This window comes from Xiphias gladius, chromosome 11, assembly GCF_016859285.1.
Source record: "Xiphias gladius isolate SHS-SW01 ecotype Sanya breed wild chromosome 11, ASM1685928v1, whole genome shotgun sequence".
Lineage (NCBI taxonomy): Eukaryota > Metazoa > Chordata > Actinopteri > Istiophoriformes > Xiphiidae > Xiphias > Xiphias gladius.
In genome coordinates, this window is record NC_053410.1 from 15,590,926 (window position 1) to 15,613,705 (window position 22,780).

General features: G+C 40.2%; 2 protein-coding genes across 2 annotated transcripts; both read right to left on the reverse strand.

The window, feature by feature from the left end:
- Positions 1 to 3,702: 3,702 nt before the first annotated feature.
- Positions 3,703 to 14,288, reverse strand: gclc (glutamate-cysteine ligase, catalytic subunit). Its single transcript, XM_040138390.1, has 16 exons — positions 13,625 to 14,288; positions 12,674 to 12,786; positions 9,406 to 9,588; positions 9,149 to 9,262; positions 8,797 to 8,855; positions 8,311 to 8,447; positions 8,043 to 8,117; positions 7,717 to 7,833; positions 6,450 to 6,588; positions 6,164 to 6,276; positions 5,961 to 6,053; positions 5,722 to 5,826; positions 5,506 to 5,587; positions 5,302 to 5,411; positions 4,552 to 4,672; positions 3,703 to 4,436 (listed from the first exon to the last, which is right to left on the reverse strand). Exons 1-16 carry the CDS (start codon positions 13,772 to 13,774, stop codon positions 4,255 to 4,257), a joined length of 1,893 nt encoding a protein of 630 aa, XP_039994324.1. The 5' UTR covers positions 13,775 to 14,288; the 3' UTR covers positions 3,703 to 4,254.
- A 3,710-nt stretch (positions 14,289 to 17,998) lies between these two features.
- On the reverse strand, positions 17,999 to 22,226 carry klhl31 (kelch-like family member 31). Its single transcript, XM_040138388.1, has 3 exons — positions 22,145 to 22,226; positions 19,882 to 21,087; positions 17,999 to 19,791 (listed from the first exon to the last, which is right to left on the reverse strand). The coding sequence occupies exons 2-3, from the start codon at positions 21,054 to 21,056 to the stop codon at positions 19,059 to 19,061; spliced, it is 1,908 nt and encodes a 635-aa protein (XP_039994322.1). The 5' UTR covers positions 21,057 to 21,087; positions 22,145 to 22,226; the 3' UTR covers positions 17,999 to 19,058.
- Positions 22,227 to 22,780: the final 554 nt, after the last annotated feature.

Below are 22,780 nucleotides of genomic sequence, written 5' to 3' on the forward strand. Positions count from 1 at the left end.
TAGTCTCATTACAACAATTGGTACAAATGGGGATAACAACGCACCATTCACAGTCTCTTCTCGAAAACATTCATGTTGTTGCACATACTTTAATATCTCAGCACACCAGACCAGTCACAGTGTAAAGTCTGTATAATCGTGGGGTTTTATGTTTTGGAGGGTTACAAAAATTGTCAGATGCTAAATACTGTCCATCCCGCCCTGTAGCAGCATCTATTGGAAATTTTACATTAAATTACAGACATTTTGCAGACGCTTTTGTCCAAAGTGACTTACAATAAGTGCATTCAGCCTCTGTAGGAATAGGAGCCAGATATTATCAAAAGCTGTAAGCACATCCCTTCCAAACAAACAACCAAGAGCGTCCTTAGTACTACAGGACAAGAGCTATGGTTACACTTCAAGATAAACAAAGAAGCAGATTGTTTGATTTGTAATATTCGTATATCGTCTTGTACTGTGACGTAAATATAAGGCTAAATGAAATTGTGGGTGTAAGCAGAGTGCAAACAGATGGCTAAAAGCTCCATGATCAGCCTGCTAAACCAGGAGGCCGGGTGTAGACATAAGATTAGGATGGTCTGAAATACTAGGTCTTGAGATGGTTAAGATAAAGTGTTGATAGTGGTAATGTTTAGGTTAAGATTAGAGATTGTTGTTGTTAGGTAAGGACAGAGCTGGACCAAGTCTCAAGTCAAGATTCAAGTCTTTGTGGTCACAGCATCTGAACATTTATCTTTCAGGGGTACGTCTTTTTAGCCGTGCTCGCAGCAGGGCTCAATGGATGGCAATGATGGTCCGAACCACTTTGGTTCAGATTGAAATAGCTCAACAACTATTGGATCGATTGGTATTTTCTACATTAATGTAAGGTCATTTTCTTCTTAAAAACAGTTCTGTGTTTGTTTTGTTTATTGATTTTCTAAATCCAGGGGTCACAGGCAATGTGTTTTCATTCGAGTAGACACAGGGCAACTAAGATTCATTTGGAGTTTTGTTTCTGCCCCCTAACGAATGTACTGTTAGTCCAATATTCACTTTTGTTTTAACTTTGTTTTGGTTTCCATCAACTTCTGAGGAAAACATAAGACTCCTCAGCAGCTAAATGCTCCCCTGCGATCACCAGCTTCTTGTTAATTTTGTCTGTCATGTGCTGCGCAGAGTGGATTAATCTGAGCTTTTTCTCTGAGACCATCTGTGGATGACAATGATGCTAATCAGTGCCGTGATGAACTGACTTAAAGTTGTCGGCTCTAAAACCAAAACAATGAGCTGAAAGATGATAAAACTCTGCATAGAGCTGAAGGGAACTGCGGATTCAGGTGATACTGTATCACCACTAGCAAAATATATAACATAGTGGTCCATTATCAATATAGAAATATTGATTTGTGCAGCTCTAAGTAGAAGCTAAGTAGTCTGCCTGAGAGAACTTGATTAACAATGATAATGACAGGCCTCTGGAAATTATGAATGCATTGTTACCAGCATGTGACTAAAAGTAGTTAATATTAGTACTAACTATTATGACCCTAAGTTCAACCCCAGTCCAAGTCTCAAGTCTCAGCTCTGAGAAAAGTTTTAGGTAAGTGGAGATGCCCGACACAGACAAAAGCCACGCAGTACCACCGATGGCCACGAAACGTTTCCAACTGAAACGACATTCAAAATGCACCAACATCATCTCTGTTGAAATACAGATAAAAGTTTTTGTTCATGTCATTACAATCTCGGGTAATTTCATCCCTACCAATAACCATGCTAGCAGTCATTTTGAGAATGATTACTTCAATAATAACATTTAGAGGACCCATCTCTGACAGGACGTCCCTCGGTACACACTGATACTGGACTGGTTCTAGAAAAGAAACGTATATTTCCTTCCAGGTTGGCATATCAACCACATCAACTTGTAGCCTGGTAAATAGTGATAAAATGGACAGTATATTTATTACTATCAAATAAACATTTAAAATCAAAACTTGTAATGGCAACTCGTGATGCTACAGGCAGGAGTGCATGGTGTGTTGCTTACTAGGCTGAGGCAGCGGAAGAGGTTTGGCCGGTTTGTTTGGTGGATGCTGCTGATGGCTAGATGACCGCATGCTAGACAGCCTGGCAACCTGTTGGATCGACATGTTGTTGGCTAATGGTGTTATAGACAGAAGTGTATGCTTTGTTGACTGCCAGGGAGTCGTAGCTGTGAAGCAAGCAAGTTAGCCTGGCATGCTCTTTACATGCTAGTAACAACAGACGGGCCAGCCACTAAGGTTTAACCTGGGCAGATACAATGTAGATACAAAGCCAGGTCATGTGCCATCATTTTTTTTGGGTGAGAGTGGGAGTTAAAGGCAGTTTAAAGGTGTGTTAGGTCAGGGCTAGAAAATGGGGTCACCTGTTATCGGATTTATGACGGCAGCGGCCTGATACCCACTGCAGGGCCTAGCGATCAAGCGTCATTTAAACTGTACTCTACTGCCGTCTCTCACTGTCTATTGCTAACGGTGCAGTAGGGGGCCTGAGTGACATCACTGACATGTGTTGTTTGGAGGATTTATTGCAGGTGTTTACTGCGTGACAACCCCTACCTGTACCTGGGTTTTTCAGTTTAAACAGGGTCTTATCTCTAAAGGGCTCATTTGTGAACTTTACAGGGAATGGTAATTCTGCTGTTCTCGTATCATTATCTCTCTCCCGATATTCCTGTTGGGACGTTAATTTTTGCTCAGAATATTTAAACATTTATCAGTTCTGTGTAGACCAGCTATTTAAACACATAACGCATTTTTATTCTCATGTCCCCTGCATTAATAAAACCAGTGAGTCCCAGAGCTTCATTTGTGCTTTAATTTTTTTTTCTTGCAGCATCAAACTGTGTCTCATTTCTCTCCACAGGGTAGGCTTGTACCAGCCATAATCATTATTTAGTCCAAGAGGTCAAACTGAGGCAATGCTCCCATTTGTCAGTGCAGCTCAGTATTACGTAAAGCTGTGGTTCAATACCACCATCTTGTGGATGAAAATGTTCAGGTATTGGCTGTAGGACAATAAAAGTATTAAGGACAAAAATTAAAGTAGAGAATTAGCCTATATTTATTAAAAAGGCTTGGAATGCATGGAATTATATTTTCTGCACCACACTCTTCCGAGCGATGAAGAACTGTTTTTTTTTTTCTACTTTGAAAAAACTTTTTTCCCCTCCAAGAGCAACAGTGGGTGTTCTTTGTACCATTGCTCCAGGGAAAGCAATGTCAGTCCGCCTGGAGGAGGTAAGGAGAAGTCTCTCAAGGGCACCTAAATATCTCAACATCTTTGTTGCTCATCTGGACTTTATCCAATAACAAAAAATGTGGTTTACTTTCAAGTTGTGTGAAACTGTCACAGTCACAATGCTGTGTCCTGACTTTCTGCCTGCTCTGCATGCTTTCCTACATTCACATGACATAAATGTGCTGACTGCAGGCATTCCTGCAGGCATGTCAATCAAAATGCTGCTAATGTGGCTAGTTGGAAGGATTTCAAGACTTTTTTTTTTTTTTTTAAGAGCTCTCATCAAGATCTAGCTCGACGATGATGTCTTTGTGGTGGCTCAGACAGTATATGAGACAATTACATCCAGTTTCTATGGCTCCTTTGAATAAAACATTTTCCAAAACCATTGAAATAGTAGGAAGAGCACTGACTAACTTACTTTTGTACAGATTTATTCTGAAGCAGCATCACATTGCAAACAATGGTTCACCATTTCCACTTAGATGCAACATACCTTCAAGGTCCCACTACAATGTCAGCAGAGCAAAGCAAACATTTCTCTTCAAATGCAAAAAAAGAAAGAAATCTAATAATGCGAAGAAAACTCATATCCAGCAAAAAAAAAAAAAAAAAAAAAAAAAGATGTTAATGTTGTAAAGCGCAGACGTACAATATTTACAGAACACAAGATTAAAAGCAGACTACTGTACAACTCTTTGCTACATTTACATTCTCACACAAATAGGCTTAATTTCCAGAGAAAAATAAATACACATCTGATTTCTATTACACAACCTTTTGCAAGTCTTAACCCTATTAAAATAATTTTGTAATCATAAAAATCTGAAACAGTATATATACATACATTTGATGCAGGTGTGTTTCTTACAACACGCGCCGTTTGCATTCTCTTATACTTGGACCACTTTCGTTCGGAGTCACACCTTTCGTCTCTCTTTACATGCGTGTTTTCATAATCACGATGCATTTCTACAGTGTTTTTCACTTGAACTTGTTAACTGGGTTTCCAATGAGCTCCGGGCATTGCTCTTCGCCTTTTGCAATCCTGTCACACTTTTGGAACAGGTCATAGTTGATCTTGTCGGTTATGACGCTGTCCTGCTTATACTGCGGGTGCTTTGCGACAAATTCCCTCATCCACTTGGCCATGGTCATCAGTTCACCTGTTTAAGATCAGCAAAATTACGAGTTATGCTCAGACGTGAAGTTGCATGAAGACAAAACCTGCTTATGACTCATGAGGACATTACGTTTTGTCCTTTTTTATGCATATTTTACCTGAGGCACGTTTCTTGATGAGCTTCAGATAATTCAAAATGGTGCACCTGGTGTCCACATCAACTTCCATGTTTTCCAGATAGCAGTTAAGGATTGGGATAAGCCCTTGAAAAACTCCCTCCTGGTGATATAAAAAGAAAGAAAATAGAAGTAATCATTAGATGGCTAAAAAACAAGATGAAGAGTATACAGCCACGCTAGCAGCTCTATGAGGCTGTATTAAGGCGCAGCTGGGATTTGAACGGAATACTCACAAGGCATTCATGCAATGTCAACAGAACGGGCATGTCAACACGACAACATCCCACTATTCTGACTTGGGAGTGTTCAAGCTTATTCAAAGATGGTTACAAACACTGCTAGCATTATAGGCACATCATTTAAATAGCTTATATTAGCTGCTGCAGTACATACTACATATTATGTTTAGCAGAACTGACTGTACCAGTGTTAATATTGGAAGGAACTGCAATGGGGACTTTGCAGCCCTGTTGCCAACAGTGTGTTGACATTTCTGTAATTCTTTTCACCAAGTGGAAAAATATCGTTACTGTAAGAAGTTCCTTCTATCTTGGAATTACGCCATGAATGTCTTTATGTAATTTCAAGGTGATCCATTCCAGTGGTTGTTGAGATGTTTCAGTCTCGACCGGTGTTGGACTGACCGACTGATTGACACTTCCATCCAATGAGCCACATTGCTAGAATGGCTAAAAAGTCTAAAGTCATCAAGTACGAGGCAATAATCACCTTTCCACTGATGATTGTATCAACGCTCATCAGCGTGTACTCCTCATTAGCACCATCAGTCTCCAAGCCGTTCTGAGCAGAAGGGGTACCATCAAGGACCTGGTTGCATCCTATCGGTGGACAAAAAAAAAATGTATCAGCTACTCCTATCTGAGACACTCACCATGGGCATGGACCTTAAGTTGCACTTTTTGTTGTACCCACCTTTGAAGATGTCCTTTCGGAAATAAAACATGCCCTCCTGGACTGCATTTCTCTTCTGTGCGACCTTCATGTTTTCATCAACCTAATGAAAGACAAGTGTTTTCTGTATCAGAGCACTGTGTACATAATGACTCAAGTACATAATAAGGGCCCAAATGTCCTACTTCGGTTAAATTTATCTTCATAAAATCAGTACAACTGTGTGGCTCTTTTCACCTTTGACAAAGGGATTAGGAAGTCCAGTTTGTAAGACAAGATCACTCTGGTGAGCAGGACGACAAAGACCACGTATGCAGCGTTTTCAAAGTCAGTCAGCTGCACCTGAAAAACAAAAGCAAAAATTAAAACAAGCTCATAATCAGTTTTTTTTCCTGTATTTGATAGACCTTGTCATCTAATATAAACCAAGATTAGAACTGTAAGTGTAAGCAGGTGATGGTGCAGTTGGTAATTACCTCCATGGGGCGGAACTCAACTCTCCAGCCGATGTCAGAGTTTGGAGGTGGAGGTTTGAACCTCATCGTCTGCCAGTTGGTTGACTGGAGGTTCTGCAAGACACCATGTGACGAGTGTAAATGAATAGTCAGATACGCTGAAGTCAACCCTGTACGGTTGGCTTTCTTCTAAGAAGTAGCTTAAGGGAGACCGGAAAAGTCACCTCAAAGTGATCAGACTCGTTTTCATCATCCAAGTGTATTTTCTCCTCGAAGACAGAGAGTGGATCTCTAATGAAAAGGTGTGCAATGTGTTGGGCCAGCAGCTTGTCAATTCCTATAAACAGAAAGCTGATTATTAATTTCGTTACTGTACAAGCTTCATGGATTTTGACTGTCAAGTTGAATATTTTTCAATTATTTCACACATCCCTATTAATTAAAGCATGGATAATATATTCGTTTGTTTTTTTTAGACCTTCAGTTTCTCCATTTTCCCAGATGATGTACCTGCACTGAGCAGCTGCTCGTAGATCTCCTTGTCTATCGTCAAATCAATGTCATTGTACTTCTCACCACAGCTAGACAGGTAGCTGTCAATGGAATCATATCTTGACTTGAAGATCCTGTATTTGTTGTTTTTCAAAGGCTGCAAGAGAAAAAGTCGTTTTTCAGACATTATACTCAAAAATACAAACCTCAGGCACAAAGATTTTGTTACCAGGTGGTGCTGTAGCCTTTTGCCTGAGGAATGTTTTAGGGTGAACCAAGTAAAAATTAGACTGTTGATATTCATCTTGTACCCTTTTTTACACCAAACTTTGTGCCTATGTGCAGTTTTTTTTTTTTTTTTAAAAACACAGGTAGTAGTAGATGAGTTTGTCTTTCTGTTTTTTTTTTCTGGTGTGTCACGTTAAATGTTACTAATGCGCCGGAAAAACAAGGTTAGTAAACAGGAGAAAGCCCCATGGCGGCCAGTGACTATGATACAGCGGTTCCTTTTCTATATCTTTTACTTCAGTCTCTTCAAACCTGACGCATGCGTTGTTGCATATGAAGACCAAAACTGCTGTTGCGCGTTGTTCCCATAGACTGTAAAAAACAATAAATGTTCCTGCCTATTTACTTGTCAACGTCCATAACTTCGACGTGCATCATAGCATCTCGTCAGAAACAGGGCAAATATTAGCGTGTCCGCCCAGGTGTCATGTTTCCTTCCCTGCCGATTAGAGCTGGAGTCGATAAATACCCATGACTACTACAGAGTCATTCGACCCGGATATGAATGCCGATTGGACCCTTTCCCACTGATGGCAAAAGCCAGATGCTATTGGGTGTTAGTGGGTTTTTTGTCCAGTGTAAAAGGGGCTTTACTAAACACAATAACAAACATAAGTAATTTAAATGAGACAGTAGCATTACATTACTAAATTGGACAAAATAAATAACTCAAATGTAAGATTGAGACACTATAAATAACAGCATCACCACATGCATACAAAGTGTCAATATATATTTTAAATTAAACAGTTATTCAACATCATCTAGTTATCTGTTACAGGAAATCCAGAGATTCAGATTTCACTACCGACGTTTAGTGTTGTTGGAGACGAGTGCTGAAAAAGCCGACTCATTCAGTCTGTGACTTTAAGAGGCAGAGAGAAATAACATGGGAGGTAGAACTAAACAAAACACATTCACAAAAATGACTTCTGTTCTTCTGACTAAAACGGGTTTTGCACACTAAGAGTCTGGTTTTCCAGCTCCGCCTCCTCACCTTCAGCCCGCGTTCCTCCTGTGTCCTGTCATCCACCGAGGCAGAAATAACTCCCCAGCGACAATCAATATCTGACACATAGCCTCTGTAGAGGGGTGAGGCTGCACTCAGCGCCATCTTTAAAGAGCAAAAAAAATGATTCATTGTCAGTAGTGTTTAATGAAATTATACGTAAAAAAAAAATAAAGAAAAAAAAAAAAAAGGTAGAGTCAGTCTGTTTTTACGTTATCCTTTTTATGCATAAAAAACTTGTCTTGTCCTGGTGAAAAAGGGGTCAAGTAAATAATCATAATATATGACAGGAAGCACATTATTTATCTACTCACCACAATGGGGCAGAAAGTTGCTAGTTGGTCATAGAGGTACCTTGCTTCATCAATACTGCAAGCCTGGAATGTCACCTGCAACAACACAATAAAAAAAAGAGGCTGAAGTGCATTTATAAATCACTTATTGGGATTGTAAAGTTGTAGTCACATAAAAATCTAAACAGTCCAGGTTACATCACCTCATCTTCATCATTAAAAACATAAGGACTGTTGAAGGCAACAAAGCCTCTGGGATGCCACACTGGTTCGTCAGTTCATTCAGTACCTGCAGACAGCAGTTTCCCATGCCAAAGCCCATGGCGTCCATGTAGATATGATCGGGCAGAGCCGCCCTCGCTGCTTCACCGTCGTCCTCAGGAAACTCCTCCACAAATGGAGATGGAGTGCCCTCGTCCTTGAAGACTGAGACATGAAAAGGAATTCATGTCTTATTTATTCCATTCAGTCCAAAGGTCATATGAAATACATCAAAACCTTTAACTGCATTTACCACTGCAGCGGTCAGTACATTACTGTATATACTGAAGTCTGCCTACATCTACTACAATCGATTAAGAATACTGATTGGCCAAAAATATTTAAAAGAACAACATATCACATCTTTAAGTAAATTTCAAATTTTTATTGAGATAAAAAAAAAAAAAAAAAAGAAGGCATTGTTTGATAAAAATGAAATAAATCTGTATTACAAGAAAAATTACAATAACTAGTTCCTAATACAATTTGTGTCTTTCCTTTCACTCAAACTTACTGGGCACATTAATTACGACTTTCTCTCCTCTTCTGTGACGTATGTTTCTGGTAAGAGTTCTGAAAAAGAAAATCCAATTAAAATACAAATGTACAAAAAAAAACACGTATAAATAATGAAAGGGACATACATGCATGGTATGGTGAAAATGTACTGGCACCTACAGTAAAAATAAACCAAAAAGAAAACTCTCTTTCACAACAACAAAGTAGAAACTATTGTATTATAGGGTCCTTAATTATTTGCTTCTTAAAAATAAATGGTATATAATGGTAAAGTTTTTAATTCAAAACCGTATCAGCGAGGCAATCACACGTGCACACTGCCTTGAAGCTACAACCATGAAGCATACCTGAATCTTGGGTGTCTGTTGATGGCTTCATCTGGGAAAAATAGTGACTTTGACACTCCCTTCTCAACAGGAGTCGGCCAGTGCTCTGGTTTGGTGAAACCTGGGCAACCTAACCTAAACAAAGGCCCAGCACATACAGAACAATTATAGGGCTGCAAATAATGATTATTTTTTATTAACGATTATTCTGTTAATTATTTTTTGAAGTACAATTATTGAAGAGGATTCAAACACTTCCTCAATGTAAACCAAAGCACCTTGGAAATGAGGTGATGGTGCAGAGAGTTTCATTCTGGTTCAGGACAGATGACGCCTCTCGTCGTCTCTTCCCCATGTTGCCCTCCACGGTGTTGAACTCTGACATCGTCCCGCCATACGGCTGCCCTGGAGTTCCTTCAATCATGTAGCTGCCATACTCTGGTCTCCAGAGCGTGGGGTGACTGCGGAAATACAAAAAGTGTTCCGTAGGTTTTACAGGTCAGCAAGAGAGGCGGCCATTAAGAAAAAGCCCCGGTCTCCATATCACGATGACCTTTCTGATTAAATAAACTGACCACTCTCCCTTTCTTGTATGTCAGCCATAATCTTGGCAAGGAAAGCGAACTCAACGTATTTGTGCTTCAGAGCGTGCTCTGTGGTGTGTGCGACAGAGGGGCAGTAATGAGGAATGCATTGGCTCTACTATTCCCACTGACACTGGTATTTCCTCTGGGTCAAGTTGGCTCCACAGATTTAGGCCGACGTCATGGGCAGCGAGCAAGAACAACACTCATGAGCTTATACAAACACATTAACACTGCCTGCGGAGAGTTCCTCTTTTTTAGAGAAATGTTACCACACTTTAGGAATGTTCTATTTAGGAGGAGCTCTGATCCTTATCACTCACAGCTGTCCTCGGGCAAAAATATTTTTACATCAGCTTTACACTCTGGAGATTTGAATAACTTATCTACAGCACTTTTGTAAAAAGGTTCAACTTCTAAATTAAGACAAAACAATTTTTGACAATCTCAACAATCGCGCTATAAGAGACACACAGACACTGCTAGTCGATTAATGGAGAGAATAATCAGCAGATTAATCAATAATAAAATAATTGTTAGTTGCAGCCTTACTTTACACCCTTCAAACGGAGCTCATATGAATACCTTTGATTCTTGATCATTTCAAAATGTGCACACCTGCCTATATAAAATCCCTGCAGTTCACTAGACGTCAAGGCAAATTCAGGCCACCAACTTGAAGTGACTCCATGGACACATTAAATTATGCTGAGGCATAAGCGGAAACTCCACAGGGGCACAGTGGGCACTATCACTATGAAATGGAGTTTCATAGTGATAGTGCCCACTAGTTAGTTAGTTTAAACCAATGACCAGTTCGTATAACAGCACTTAATGATTGACTTTGAGAATGAGGACAAAGCCTCTCAAAAATGTACCCTTTTGAACTTAAAACCAATCACACCACCCATCACATCAATGCTAACATCCCCACAGTGAGGCCAGTGGCAGTGTCACGATGCGGAGAGACTTCTCAGTGGCAGGAACCAACAGATTGTTCGGGGCTGTCCAGTTTCAGCGCTTTGAAAACAGGCCCTGGAAAACCTGGAAATTGTTTACTGAGCTGTTCCTTCTGACCTGATGGAGCCCGAGAGGATCTGTCTCTATGAAAGTGAAGAATCCAGGTGTAACTGGTAGCGATGTCCTCTAGAAGACTCAGAGCTTTAGTTGGGCCTACTGCTGCACTGACAAAGTAATGAATAGAGGGTCTTCATATGTATTTACATGTATGGGTAAGACCATATTAGTATATATGATAAATATGCTTTTACATTTCTGAAAATAGACTTAACTAAGGCAAAAAAGAAAACAAAATTTATAATACATTAATGTACTACCTTTGCTAGGAAGGGCTCAATGACGCAAGGAGCGATATTCATGGTTCTATTAATAGAACTCTGACTTGTGAGATTTGGAAAAAATGTCTACAGGATGATTAAATTAAGTAAATGCTGTTTTTAAATGCCCCAGCATTGTGGTTAAAGGGAACATACTTGTTTGTATACTGTGCTTTGTGCATGGGAGTAAATTCTCACAGGATTCGTCAAACGTCACATGTAATATGACTGATGAATCATTGGAGACTTTGAAAGTCAAATAGACAGTCAGTGGTATAGAGGCTTACAGGCAAATTCAGTGTGTTTCAACGGAGGGCAATGCTGCCTACCTCTGCTGTACTCTACACCAGGGGCTCCCAATATTTTTGACTTGTGACTCCTCAAAAAAAATGAAGTAACGTTTACTTGTGATCCCTCATCACAGGTTCTGAGTGGTCAGCTCAACCATGGACTGATTTATTCCTTCACAGACTGTTTCATATGAGGTTTTTTTTTCCTTTAAGATCCCTGCAGAGGCAAAAGCATCAAGTATTTCACAAAGAAAACAAGTATTAGAGAAAAACCAGAAATAATTAATTTATTTTTGTGTAACAAAAGTATTTTTTCTTTCTCATTCCTTCTGACCATGCGACTCCTACGATTTACCTTGGGATCGAATAGGTGAAACCACTGCCTCACACAATAGCAAATATATTCCATTTTGTAGTAGATTTGTCCATTAAGGACCTTGCGTACTGATACAGCTGTTCAAGGTTTTTCTAGTTGATAAGGTCTGTTCAGATTAAAGTTGGGTGAGCTACGCTAACAAATGCCACGGTGATTTGTCTTTGTGTAGGTGTCGTAATTGGAGTTAGCCACTCACAACAAGACATAACAACAACAAAAACCCTGTGTGGGGAAATCTTATGATAAATTTCAGCAACTGTGTTTGTCCTCAGCTTTCACTATTCATGTTTACATTTTTGTGTCAGGGAGACGTTGATCAGACAGGTTCAGTGAACTTCGGAGATGAGGCCTTATCAGCCAAAATAAAATACCCATGTGGTTGTGTTGTGGCTTTATTGATACTGGGGGGAAAAGAAAAAAACCAAAAAAAAAAAAAACCAAACAAACCTACAGAAGTGGTATGTTGATTTAACTGTTATGTAAACAGAGTCTAGTCTTGCCTCTACTTTTATGATGTACTTTTTATGTTAGGCTTATGTTTGATTCAACCGGCATTAATCTAAATCACTGTCAGCCAATTGATATATCTGCTGATAACAAACAAATCATTAAACTAACAACGCATTGTTGCTAAGGTTGGTATATGAGGTGTGGCATTTACTTAAATGCCATTGAGATTATGAATTTAAGTGTTACTATTTCTGTGGTCCAGCTGAGTGGCTTCAAGACTGAAATCCATGACTTGTACCATTTATGTCTTCAAAAACCTTTTATGGAGGGAGGAAGGAATCGACTAGGAAACAAAGTTGTAGCCATAAGGCAAATAAAAACAAAATTATTTAAGTAAATTGTGATGTTCCTCCTTTAAAACGACACAGTATATAAACATCTGCAACTTTTAATATTTGTAATATATTCAGCTGAATGTTCAGACATCTGCTGGTGGATAGCTGACTTACTTGGGGTTTATCTTTTCGCCCTGGTCTTGGAGGGTTTCCAAAACATCCTCACCATTCAGGGAAAGTCGAACCTTCTCATCCTTCTCATCCAGTTCCACCAACATGTACTCAACCTAAAATCAGATCATTTAAAACAAACAGTACACACTGTCAAACCACAGTCGCATTACACTGCATTACGGCCACTGCTTTATTCAAACCCAATGTACGGTCATAACTTCTAAATCAGGTTTTCAGTCGGTGCTAGACTACAGCACAAAGCTGACGTTTTCAAGATCAGACTGGGACGCCATCACATCAATTCCAATTCGTCAGTCATGTTTCCTTGACTTTGACTCTGCTACCCTGTAATCCCCTGTCTGAAAGAGGGATTAATCTATAACAACAGCATTCCACATTGTTCGAAATCAAAACACTTTGTTCAAGCTGTAGCACACTGAAGTTTTGTGGACTGTTGGCGGGCAAAAAACTAGAAATGCAAAGTGGTATAAAGCTCTGAAATAAAGAAATTAAAAAAAAAAAAGTCATAACAGGCAATAGCTGAGCCCACATATCCTAAGATATTTTATGGCAGGTTTTATGTTAATGTTTGCTCAACAACAGTTGTTATCTTGCTGAATTAGGAGTTTTAGCACAGTTATTAGGAAAATTAATGATTGGTAACACACGATATGAATATTTATAAGAATCTGTTAGATAACCATTAGTGACTATGTTTGATTATTCTCCAAAAAACACACGTCTGGTTCTCAGCCTTATTCTTGTAAAAATCTTTAGACTTAGTATTAAGAATTCAGTCTGACAATATAGTGTAATCCAAGTCAATCATGCACAACCCTCATGACTAACAAGATCACCGACATTAACAGCATCAGCGGCACATTTTCCACGTGTTGGTTCAAAGACAGAGAGAGAGACAGAGAGGGAAAGAGAAACGAAACATTTTCTTACCTCATCGCCCCATTTCAACACATCTTTCTGACGATCCTTCACCTTGTTGTAGATGTTGAGGAACTGAATGATGCCGTGCTTTCTGATGTGGTCAGCATACTTCTTGGTTTCTTCCCAGTTCATCGGAGAGCCCTGTGACAGTAAACCCATCGCACAGACAGGCTTTGAAGTGTAAAGTGGGGGCTGGTGTCTTTTGCTGGCTGCTTACACTGAACCTGCACGCCGAGCGTTAGCTAGCTAGCTAGTCTGTCCACCTTGCACGGAGCTAGCATGAAGACTCGGTCCAAACAAACGGCGGGGTATGGATCCTCAGGGTGCAGTCAGAGAGTTCACGGGCTGAATTCGGAGTCTCTGTGTTGCTGTTAAGCGTTGTGCCCTGTCGGTAACCTCAGCTGGGCATCCACAAGATGCAGGCCCCTGCTCATCACTTGCTAATGATTGGTTAGCTCGGTAACGCACACCCGTGGGCTAATAACGTCGCAAAAAAACCCCAAACCAAAACAAAAAAAAAAAAAAAAAAAAACGAGTTAATGACTTCGAGCGAGCCTCGTCTCCGTTAGTGACGGCGGAATGAGGCTGTCAATTAAGCAGCTCTGCGATGGACTGGCAGCTAGGTGAGCTGGTGGGTAGGTCGTTGTTGCCAAACCAATCTGCTTCACGGCGCAGGGCTGAGTTCAACATATGAACGCCCTCCTGGCTCCGCACACGTGATGTCGCTAGGCGGAGCGGAGAGCGCGGTGGCGTCACCGTGACTCAGCATTCTTCGCCACTCGCCCCCCCCCACCGAGCTGTCAATCGGAGCGGGCGGCGATGCTGCGTTCACGTGCCGTGGGTGCTGTCAGCGCTTTACCGAGAGCAAGGCAGAAAAATGTGAGGAAAGTGAACACGTGACCAGGGTCCAAACATAGTTTATGGCTAGACCGCCCTTCATCGCTTTGCTTCTGTCCTACTTTCTGTGCTCACATATTGCTATTTTAATTGAGCCGAATTCCAAATAAGGCTGTTCTCATTTACACGTTTTTATGTTTCTGTCGTCAGATAACTGAACAAGTATCACGTAATGACTGAAACGCGACACATTAAGACTGCAGGTTAACCATCAGTCAACTTCAAGCCATTTCCAAGCTGCTGTTCTGCACTGCCAAAATCCTGATTTTTATATATACACAAAAGCCAAATTCAATGGCTGTGCTGTGTGTTCGGCCATATTTACTTGTAAAATCATCACTCAGAGAGAAAGTTTGAAGCTCATTCACGTCTGTCAGTTGCCCTGTGGTCAACTGAATGGGACGCATAGAGAGGTGTATCTGAGGAGGGAAAGCCCGACCTCACATTGGCAGGGCAATACTGGCGACTCTCTTCTACGAAAAGTAGCTAAGGTTTGTCGAAAAAGTCTCTAGATTTGTCGGTAGGTCTTTTTGTGAGGAAAAGTCGCTTAAAGGATGTGAAAAGTCGGTAAATCTAGGAACAAATGCGTTAAGTTGGTAAAACTGCCTGTGAACGCCTCAGGATGACGTAATAGAAACTGTTTGCACCAGTTTAATTTTAAAGAGCAACGACCAATAGGGAAACTCAGCGCTCAGTCAGGCAGCATTCGGCTGACCAGTGGTGTAACTTTGTCGCTCACGCACTCAGTCACTCAGTCAGTCACTCAGTCAGTCAGTCACTCAGTCAGGGACATTAATTTTACAGGGCTGACTTCACTGTAGCGGTCCAAAAAATCTGCTATAAACATAGGGCAGCGATATTTTCTCCTATTTTCCTCAAACACCAAATATGGCCAGTTTACTGAGATCATTGTACTGCACTGACATTTTTGCCATGATAAATTCCTTGAACTATTTCTCAATTATCAAATTTCTCCCCCCATTTTCCGTCTTTTTTTTTTTCATCAATCTATTCATTGACTAATTGTTTCAGCACTTGGAGTTAAACATGTGGTATCCTTGGACACTGCTCAAGACTGGAGAAAAGTGAGGTAAATGTGTCAGTGTAAAATTCTCCATGGAATATGATAAATATTTGTGAATAAAATACTCACTACCCTTCTAGATCCAAAAAGCTAAATTCTGTAAATACCAACTTAGTTTGACAATACACAGCAGTTAATACAACATAAGACATTTAATTAATTTAGGACACAATGTTTAAAAAATGTATTTAAAATGAATATTTTAAAATGTATTGTTTGTTTTGTTTTTGTCATCTTGGTTTATTAGAAATCCCCTAACTAACAACTAAAATAAAAAAAATTTTGTTCACAAAAATCAGTCAGCGTAAAGCTGTGGCAGCACAAATTAGTCGTGCTGCTTTTTCTTTTTTTTTCTGTAGGCTGATTAACACCACACCATTTGCTCACCTTATCTTATCATTTCATGTTTACAATTGGTGTGTGGCATGCACCGCTTTATCAGTAGCACTTGAATGCAAAATCATGCTAAGAAAAAAGGTGATTGTAATAATGACACAGCCCTTGACTTTTCTTAAAGGGTGTCTCTACTGTAAATGCATGGGCAGAAAAACAGGCTATAAGTCAATGAACTGCCTCAATTAATAATCTCGTTTCAGCCTCAACACTCTGACATTTTCTTGTTTTTTTTCTGGTTTCCATTAGGCTGATTAATCAAATCCATTCTGTAGGTAATCTGTCCCAAATTGGCAAGTTCACCATCCTCCCTTTATATAAACAGAAGGTGTCCTGGTACTACAGTATTTGATTCATGTTTTTCCATGGTAACATTCATCATTGTGGATGGGGAAGTTTTTAGGAGTCATAGACAATAGTGACATGGCAAACCTGACCGGGGAAGCTCTTGAAATGTTTTCATTTGTAGTATAAAAGCCACTTAATTTGAGTTCACCAGCTCTAATCATTTCACAGAGCTGCTCTAGTAACAAGCCAGGAGCAGCTTGTCCAAAATGACGATGGGCTGTAAATTTTATCTATACACAAATGTATTGCTGTTTCAAAACACAGCGATGAGGAGATTGTCGATGTAGGAATATACTGTGTCATTTCAATCATACACTGAGCGATTGCAGCAGAGCAAAAAGCACAGGTCTGATTGGCAGTGTTGGCTACATAAGCAAACAACCTCGTAACTGTAATCATATTTTGATTAATATATTGCTCGGCTCTGATTGGTGCACAAGAGTATGTGGCTACACCTTTTTCCGGCGGGGCCCCACCCACTCCAGATCTGTGAGAAAAGCAAGGACAAAAACACAAATAGAGAAATCTCTCATGTCAAATAACCAGCGCTGTTGATATATGTTTGGCTAAAAAAATAAGCTCAACAAAATATAAATTTGCTGAATAATAATGCAGCAGCGTATCAAACATATCAAACATAAACATGACTAATAACTTCCTCAGTTGTCATAGTATAACCTCTGTCACTTCTAGCTGAATATTACTTTTTTTTTTTTTTTTTTTTTGCTGGTCTAACCAGTTAAACAAGGAAGGTCATGATGATTCTTCAATATATCAGCAGTACACATGCTGCTTGCTGTTGTCGGCAAACGCTTCCTTTGTTTCTGTAATATGAACCTAAAGCCTGGCCAGTAATGTGTGAGAGAGCACATGAAACCGGTGGAGATGCATCTCCTTTTGGGACTCATTACTTGTACAACAGAGACAACAGTACACCGAATATGATGTATTGTGCATAATATGATACCCCTTATGTATTCAAATTATGTTAACAGTAATGAGCAGGCTGTAGCCCTCCTCAGAGAGCTGAAATCTTGGTGATTTAACATTCATTATGTTTAACAACAAATTAGAGGCAGACTTATTATTATATTATTTGGTGTTGGTGTACAATGACTAATCTGCTATCTCCTTGTATTTATGTAAATATTTAAATGTGTGTAAAAGTAAAGTAAAAAAATACACAAATGCACGAGTGTCTTGGCTGGACATACAATATTTATACCCTCTGACAACACCAATGTAGGATTGAAGATAGGAAGTCAAAATTGCATACCTCATGATTCAAATGGGAAACAGAAATGTAGTCCTCTAAATGGCCTCACCCCTTGTTCCTCCTCGTCTACAACACTGCAGTGAATGCCAAGCAAATGTAAATCCTTATAGTTCTGTTTTCAATCCCATTAGCAATATACCAATATTAACTGTACCTTGGCCTTTTCAATAGTTTCCCAAAAGGGTAAACGAAAGCACCAAAAAGGGCAAATAGACGGGAATTGAAATTGAAAAGAGCAAAGTAATCCTATGCAAATGTGGATTTATTGAGTTATGGCGGTCAAAAACAAGAATTACCTGATTTTTGTTTTGTAAGCGTGTCACATAAATACATCTCTTTAAAAAAAAATGGATGTAGATAAATAATAAATGACCACAGCTCAAAGTAACTTACACTTCATCTCTTTAATTTAAAATTTAAATTAAAAACAAACAAAAAATGAAAAGACATGAGCAGTCAGGGAATTCATGAGTACGGACTTCCAGGAAAGCTCAGGCTGATGTCATTCACAAGTCATTTTTCTTTTTTTTTTTTTTACAAAATAGTTTATTACTGTCACATCCAAGCCCAATCAACCCTTATCATTCCAACGTTTTCCCAACAGAATCTGTTTCCTCGCACCAGTGGTGTTTGTGATGATCACACAACATATGACAAAAGACTGCTGAATACAGTACATTAGACGCATGTAGAGAAACTGCAGTCTTACTGTGTGCCGTGTCGAAACACTAATCACAAGCACCTACTCCTGGTAGGTGATGCCAACACTTATTCCAGCTCCAGCTTTCTGACATTCATTATTCTGTTCAAGTATCTGAGAATCACAGTAGCTGTAGTCACCATGAACGGGACTGTCCTAAATCCAGTATTATTATTTCCATGGTACTGGGTAAAAAAAGGCAGTTATGTTAGAGATTAATGTCAACACTGATTTTGTGTTTTTATACCTTTCATATAACATTGTATTTGCTATAGAAAAGGGCTAATGAAATTATCCCAACTGAATTGGCCCCAAAATGAAATTTCTGTCTAAGAATTATAAAATTGACATATATCGCTATGCACGGTTTGTCTCTGTAATAAACATTATCTGACCTTAATGATGCAAAATATACTAATTATTAAACTATAAATACTGAAAATAAAATTTAAAGTTTCTGAATTCTCATTGCCAGCACTGGCTTAAATTTGCTTCAGATGCTTGGAGTTTATTCATTTTTTTTTAAAAACTAATTTTATAAGAATGTGTTCCCAAATTTATTTATTTTTTTTTTTTTTTGTTTATACTAATTTTTGTTCATCTAAAGAAAGTTGATGACCATTTAAACTTATCATCTTAGCCCCAAAAAAGGGACTCTTGGTAGAGTTGAGAACCAAGCTTTATGCAACAGACAAGCTGGAGACATTCAGACATGTAAACTACATCATTCTTATCATTTAAACCCTTATATACTGACTGGTGCAGATGAAACTGAACTGGCTCTGGACTCTCGTGTTTTCCGTGTGGGTATGGTGACGACACAGCATGAAATGCCGACGGTAGCTTCCGGCAATTCATCATCCTCAGTCCATTCATTGAGGTCAGGGTTATAAACCTGAATGCATTTCTTGTACTTCTTCTCGCCCTCATTCCAGCCTCCAAGGAGATAGACCTTGTTGTTCAAAATGGAAATACCAGCCGTGCTCACTCCTGTGTGAAGAGGCGTGCAGTAGCTCCACTGCCCATTGTGAGGGTTGTAAGATTCGACGGCGAGCACGTCCACCCTCTCCCCACGACCTCCCAGCTGACTGCCACCGATGACGTAGGCTCGGTCTCCCACGGTGGCAGCGCAGTGCCAGCCTCGAGGTGTGCTGAGGCTGCTCTTATCCTGCCAGGTGTCAGTAGAGGGGTCATACGAGCACACGGCCCTGGAATAGGCGTTGTTGATGTAACCTCCAGATACAAGGATCTTGCCATCGATGACGGAGCTGGCGTGACAGCAGCGGGGCACCTCCATAGGAGCTTTCATCTGCCATTGGTTGGAGGAAGGCACATAACACTCCACGGAGGCCTGAACACCATCGGTGTTTCGCCCTCCGACGGCAAACAAGAGGCCGTTGAAGGTGTTGAGGCTGAAGTGGGTGCGCCTCTGCATCATGTTGCTCAAGTGAATCCAAGTGTTGAAGCGGGGGTCATATCTAAAGAATGTCACAGGGGATTTGAATTCATTTTCTAATTCTGCACAAACTAATATGACAAATGCTGACTTTAGATCAATAAATTCTTACCTGCAGAAGTTGCTGACAGCATGTTTAGCCTGGTTCCTTGCATCATTCTGGTCCTCACCACCTGCCACATACAGGAAGCCATCCAAGACTGCCACACACTGATTAAAGCTCTTTGCTGGCATTTCTGTCAACTTATTCCACACGTTATCCGCATCTCTGAAGAGAACATCTTTGCTGAGAGATTTCTCTGTCAAGGCAGGACGTCCACCAACTGTGAGTATCACCTTGAGGCCACCGCGTACCTTTGTTCTGCGTGACTGGAGGATGTTCTGTTGGTATGGCAGCAGATGGTAATTCATGGCGTCAACAAGGAGACGGTGGCACTCAGGGTCTTGCATCATCCTAGGCACACTCTGGACATGATTCACCAGGTCTTGGGCAGAGACAGTGCCGAAGCGGATGTGAGTTAGGAGATCTGCCGCATACTTGAGCCTCTTCTCGTCGAAGTCCAACCATTTCATGGCGATCTGGAAGGCTGTGACCTCGGAGGGGAGCTGCAGGGAATCATCGGTGAGGAAATCACTGATCTGCTCATAGGTGAGCTTCAAGAACTGCTCCATCTCAGAAAACTCGATGAAGTTCTCCCGCATGAACCTTTGAGCTGCCTCCTTGGTTTCTTTGAGCTCGTAGGCATCAGCGATATTGGCCACATACATGCAGTTCTCCACGCTGAGCTCCTGCATGAGGAAATCACTACACATCTTCACTAAGGTGCCGATCTGCAGCAGCATGGCTGCGGCAATAGTGCTGCCGATGCTGTACAGCGACAGGGTCAGCTTTCCAGAATATGCATATGTAATTGCAGTGGCAAGGCCGACTGGTGAGAGCTCGTTTAGGTCGATCTTTTGGAGGGTTGAATCCTTCTTCAAGATGTTTCGAATGTACTCGCTGCAAGAAGCCATGACAACCTTGTGGACGTCAAATGACTTTGACTTGGTGGCGACTGTTAGATCACAGAGGAAGCTCTCGTGTCTCATGTTGCTCAAACCCTCCAGGAGATTTGGAGCATACACAGAATCGGTAACTTCAGTTGAAATGCAGCTGAAGCCGTTTCCTCCTTCTAACAGAGTGTTTAACCCATTGATCTTGTTGATGGGGCTGTCCTCAACCATTATGGTCATTTCATTTATGTCTCCTTTACTCTTTTTGGTCGCCTTGTTCTTTTTGGGTGCCATGGCGGTAGCAGCAGAATGCAGCCCAGACCTTCTGAAAATATAAATACAACATGTCAGATTTTGTTGGGAAAGCGCATTCATTCAATTCTTATTTATATAGCGCCAAATCATAAGCATTGCAGTTTAAGGATGATGCACAGACATCAAAAATGCATCATATCAGTCAGCCAGATAAAGTTGTGTGCTAGAGATAAATTTTGAAAGATATGAATTATTGGAAAAGAAAAAATTATTTTCTTGAGAAAATTATTTCTCTTGGAGTTGAGGGTATGCCACATTCACAAGACTGAACTACATTGAAATAGCCTATATTGCTGAACTGTTTTTAACTATTTCATATCTTGAACTTTGTTTTTATCCTAATTTGAGTTCCTAATATCCTTCATCATGTATATGTATTGTTTTATTTGCCCAAAACTAAACAATAATATCAAATCCGTGCGTTTAAGTTGTTGGATCTAAGGAGAAAAGTTTTCTCACATTTTGCAGTTATTGGAATTTATTTAGATGCTGCCAGACACCGAAACCTACAAAAACATGTGTGCCACCAGGTGATGCTGGAGTGAGTGAGTGAGTGCGTCAACATGCCCCTCTTTGCATCTGTCACAATTTATCAGCAGTATGTCCAGGAATAGCAACGCTGGACGGCTCTCCCATGACGTTCCTTTTATAGACTTTGAGACATGAGCAGCAGGCCTCATGTCTTCTGACTGTTTAAATTCAGATTAGAGCAAATATTCATTTTTTGTCCCACGTCTTAATTTTATTGAATTGTTTTAGGCTTGACCTCGATAAGTATGCAATTAATGCCATCTACAAGCCAAAAAAGTTCCACAAAAAGCCACTCCTCACATTATTTACCCATAACCCTAGCAACCCTCAAGTTTACTATCACCATGGCCATGTGTATTAGCTAATTTTTACAAAAAGGTCAACAGCTTCAGACAATTTATTCACCTTTTGATGCCCAAGTGAGTGAGAAAAGAGCACATTTACAATTCTAAAATGACTGACAAAAGCTGAAGCATTAACTGCAACACATTGCCTCTTCATTGCTAAAATTGCCAACATGGAAAAGCTCCACTTACCTGAGAAATGAAGTTGAGGCTGGTGAAGAAGGATCTTGTGCCTCCAGTTACTGGAGCAGGACAGAGAGACCAGAAGTCACCCCTGCTGAAAGAGACATACAGTTAACTCCTCCTCTAGGGGAGCGAGTGCCAATCAAGTATTGTGCAATGCATGTGGCAGAGGGCAGGGAACATACACCCCCAACACATTGTGTCCCACAATAGTCTCCAATCAGTTGATGTCAACATACTGTGGGAGCTCGACCTATATCCTCGATGGGATGTCATATGAAGACATCCCAAGACATCCCAGACATCTTGTTTTATTATCCAGGTAGAAATACGATTTTTTGATAATTAACTCTTACAACACTCCTGCTGGTAAAACTCCTCAAATAAAATGACCTTGATTTATTGTTGGACTTGATCTACAATTTGAATAGAAATCAGCAGCAACTTACAAGCGCCTCTTCATTACCAGCACATTTAGTAATGTTATCCCGCAGCTTTCTTTGCCGAGGATGTACAAAGGTCTAAGGAGACATAGAATAAAGGTGAATTTGAATGTGAATCTGTTTGTTTGAGGAAGCGTCAGTGTCCCCACCATCTAGGTTCAGCTCATATTAGATTATTGCTCTCTATTGCTCTGTTGGTCAG

Excerpts from the sequence above, each read along its gene's own strand:
- gclc (XM_040138390.1), bottom strand. The coding sequence starts at position 13,774 with ATGGGTTTACTGTCACAGGGCTCTCCGATGAACTGGGAAGAAACCAAG. Across the intron at positions 9,263-9,405 it reads ACCATCACCTCATTTCCAAG|GTTAGGTTGCCCAGGTTTCA; the intron begins GTGCTTTGGTTT and ends GCCTTTGTTTAG. Across the intron at positions 6,054-6,163 it reads ACGAGTCTGATCACTTTGAG|AACCTCCAGTCAACCAACTG; the intron begins GTGACTTTTCCG and ends GGTGTCTTGCAG.
- klhl31 (XM_040138388.1), bottom strand. The coding sequence starts at position 21,056 with ATGGCACCCAAAAAGAACAAGGCGACCAAAAAGAGTAAAGGAGACATA. Across the intron at positions 19,792-19,881 it reads GCTGTCAGCAACTTCTGCAG|ATATGACCCCCGCTTCAACA; the intron begins GTAAGAATTTAT and ends GACATTCTTTAG.